The sequence below is a fragment of the Teleopsis dalmanni genome, chromosome 2 (assembly GCF_002237135.1).
Source record: "Teleopsis dalmanni isolate 2A chromosome 2, ASM223713v2, whole genome shotgun sequence".
Lineage (NCBI taxonomy): Eukaryota > Metazoa > Arthropoda > Insecta > Diptera > Diopsidae > Teleopsis > Teleopsis dalmanni.
Window position 1 is genome coordinate 236,817,786 of NC_051847.1, and position 3,691 is coordinate 236,821,476.

The 3,691-nt window shown below is 41.3% G+C and overlaps 1 protein-coding gene across 1 annotated transcript in view; it reads left to right on the top strand.

Moving 5' to 3' along the window:
- Positions 1 to 3,206, top strand: part of LOC119677037 — a 4,645-nt gene extending 1,439 nt beyond the window's left edge. Inside the window, exon 2 of the mRNA XM_038088306.1 lies at positions 2,715 to 3,206. Within this exon, the coding sequence (XP_037944234.1) occupies positions 2,715 to 3,206 (492 nt within the window). The remainder of the gene's footprint in view (positions 1 to 2,714) is intronic.
- Positions 3,207 to 3,691: the final 485 nt, after the last annotated feature.

Consider the following 3,691-nt stretch of genomic DNA (forward strand, 5'->3'; position numbering starts at 1 on the left):
GCAAATCGACCGAGACCGCTATACACAGTCTAACAAGTAAAATTGAGAAGGCTTTAGACGGTAAGGAAATAGCTCTCTGCACATCAACATTCAGAACAATTGAGAAAGGAATGGTCAGGAAAGGAATACACAGACTGATCATAACATGGATTCTCAATATGCTGAAAAAAAGGACGATAATCTTTGAAATGGGGGCGAAGAGATTAACTGTCAAGTCAACCGAAGGATGCCCTCAAGGAGGTGTTCTATCACTGCTCCTATGGCTATTGGTCATTGACGAACTCCTACAGTCTCTTAGTGACCTCGGATATGAAGTTCAGGGCTTTGCAGATGATCTGGTTATCATGGTTAGAGGCAAATTTGACTGCACCATATCCGATCGTATGCAACTAGCTCTTGAAATCACTCAAGATTGATGTCAAGAGAAAGGACTCTTGATTAATCCGAATAAAACAAACGTAGTACCCCCCACCAGAAGAAGGAAGATGAATTTAGGGACCCTTAAGTTAGGGGACACTGACTTAATTCTATCTCAGGAAATGAAATATCTAGGAGTAATTCTAGATAAAACTCTAACTTGGGAAAATCACTTATCATATCTAACTGGCAAAGCTCTAAGAGCAACTTATGCGTGCCAAAGACTGTATGGCAAAACATTGGGTCTGCGACCAAAAATGATGGCTTGGTCGTACAAGACCGTAATAGTACCAATGATCACCTATGCATCCTTGGCATGGTGGCCAAGGGTAAATCAGGCAAAGGCTAAGATGACCCTCAATAAGATTCATCGAACAGCCTGCCTAAGCGTAACGGGAGCAATGAAAACGTGCCCCACAGAAGCCCTAGCAATGCTTACTGGACTCACTCCATTACACATTACAGTTAAAAGGACTGCGACCAGTGCCACACTAAGGCTTCCTTATCTATGTAATCTTAAAGAGGGCAATCTGACAGGACACGCAAAGATTCTAGATGAAGTCTGGAACTCTCCGTGCCTTAAGGTCTTTGACAAGATTAATAGAAATTTAGCTTTCTTCAGGGAATTCGAAGTGGTCATTAGTGACCGAGCTACCTGGAGAAACAAAATTAATTAACTTAAAACAGGGCCCACAATTATGGTGTACTGATAGGTCCAAAATGGAAGATGGCAGTACGGAAGCAGGAGTTATAGGACCGAAATTCCGCAAAGCAATCGCAATGGGTAAAACTGCATCCATTTTTCAGGCAGAGGTCCATGCCTTAGAGCTATGTGCAGGAGAATGCATACGAAGGGGCACCCGAGGATGCTTGGTTGTCTGCATCTTTTCAGACAACCAAGCAGCTCTAAAATCTTTAGCAAAATCTTTATTCCAATTAAAGTTGGTCTGGGAATACTTTCAACTTCTCAACACCCTAGCATCGAGGAACTATGTTACTTTTATGTGGGTACCGCGACACGAAGGGCATGAGGGCAATAAAATAGCAGACTCCCTAGCAAAGAAGGGTGCATGTACTCCTTTCATTGGTCCAGAGCCCTTCTGCGGGGTAACAAATAGCTTCACATATAGCTTATTATGTGAACGGGAGAAACAACATCTACTTGAACACTGGAAGCACGCACCCAAACAGGCGTGCGACAGTCAAAAAGATTCATTGATCTTGATCACATCAAAGTTGATGCTATCCTTGGCCTTAGCAGAAACGATATTAAAATCTACTCTAAACTTCTTACAGGACACTGTAGACTTAATTACCACATGAAGATTATAGGTGTGGTAAAAAGTGACTCCTGTCGACTCTATCATGAAGAGAAGGAAACATCAGAACATGTTCTATGCAACTGCCCAGTGGTTGCAAGACGTAGACTCGATTACCTTGAAAGCGGGATATTAGTCCCAAGTCAAATAGGTAAAATTAAGCCTACAGCAATTACAAGATTTATAAATAGTCTAAAATTGTCCTAGTTGGGCCTTTAGGCGCACAATAGATCTTTTAGTTCGCGGTGCTTCAATAGCCTATTACTTAAATAAATAAATAAAAAAATGTGAGTTGTCTTTTATTCGGCTAGTAGCGATAGCCTGATTAAAATTTAGACACCTGTCGATAGCTCTGAAGGTGTACTGAAGGTGTAAATCTCTTCCAATTACAGAGCTCATACAGCGTGATCTGGTGGCGGTACAGGCAGAAGTGCCTAGTACTAGGGGGAAGAGAATAATTGTTTTTGCATCTCTGTACCTCCCTGGCGACGCAGAGGAAGCTTACAGAATACTGCCGTATCCGAAACCTACAGTGGGTAATGTGCTGCGATGCCAATGCACATCATACAGTATGGGGAAGCTAGAACACCAATACATGAGGTGAGTCACTTTTTGATTTTATCACAACTAACAATATAATGGTGGTAAATAGAGGTAATGAACCTACTTTTGTAAATGCGATAAGGGGAGAGGTACTAGATCTCACTTCAGCAAGCACATTTATATCTAATAACATTTCAAATTGGAGGGTGTTGGAGGAAAACTCCTTATCAGATCACCGCTACATACGTTTTGATTTGGAAGGGGAAATTGAAAACACTTTTGAAACAAGAAATGTTAGGAAGACCAACTGGTGTCTATATAACTTCTATTTAGAACAAAACATTAGTTGTCTTGGAGATAGGATTACTAATTGTCAGGAACTAAATTTTGAGGTTAACAAACAAAGACCACTCAAATAGCCTCTCTACACTAAAGAAGGCTGACGGAAGCTTTACGGAAAGCCTGGAAGAAACAGGACAGCATTTGTTGGACACTCATTTTTCAGGCTGTGCCATGTATACTGAGACTACGGAAACCATCGAGGATACTCGTTTCTTGTTGGTTACAGGAAGAGGTCTTTCACTGGCTCGTAAAATCTTTACAGTCAATAAAACTAAATGGGCCATTTCCACATTCAGCCCGTTTAAATCACCGGGTATCGACAATATACAACCGTGTCTTCTTCAGAATGGCGTTGATATATTAGCACCGATATTAACAAATGTATTTGGGATAAGTCTAGAGCTAGGCGTGATACCTAAATACTGGACGAAGGCTAGGGTGGCTTTCATACCGAAAGCAGGCAAAAAGGCGGACCACACGCCAAAAGCATTTCGACCCATTTGCCTAACATTTTTCCTGCTTAAAGCGATGGAGAAGATTCTAGATAAATACATCAGGGAAGTCTACATTAAAGCTTCACCTTAACATATTGAACAGAATGCTTATCAGTCGGGCAAATCGACCGAGACCGCTATACACAGTCTAACAAGTAAAATTGAGAAGGCTTTAGACGGTAAGGAAATAGCTCTCTGCACATCAACATTCAGAACAATTGAGAAAGGAATGGTCAGGAAAGGAATACACAGACTGATCATAACATGGATTCTCAATATGCTGAAAAAAAGGACGATAATCTTTGAAATGGGGGCGAAGAGATTAACTGTCAAGTCAACCGAAGGATGCCCTCAAGGAGGTGTTCTATCACTGCTCCTATGGCTATTGGTCATTGACGAACTCCTACAGTCTCTTAGTGACCTCGGATATGAAGTTCAGGGCTTTGCAGATGATCTGGTTATCATGGTTAGAGGCAAATTTGACTGCACCATATCCGATCGTATGCAACTAGCTCTTGAAATCACTCAAGATTGATGTCAAGAGAAAGGACTCTTGATTAATCCGAATAAAACAAA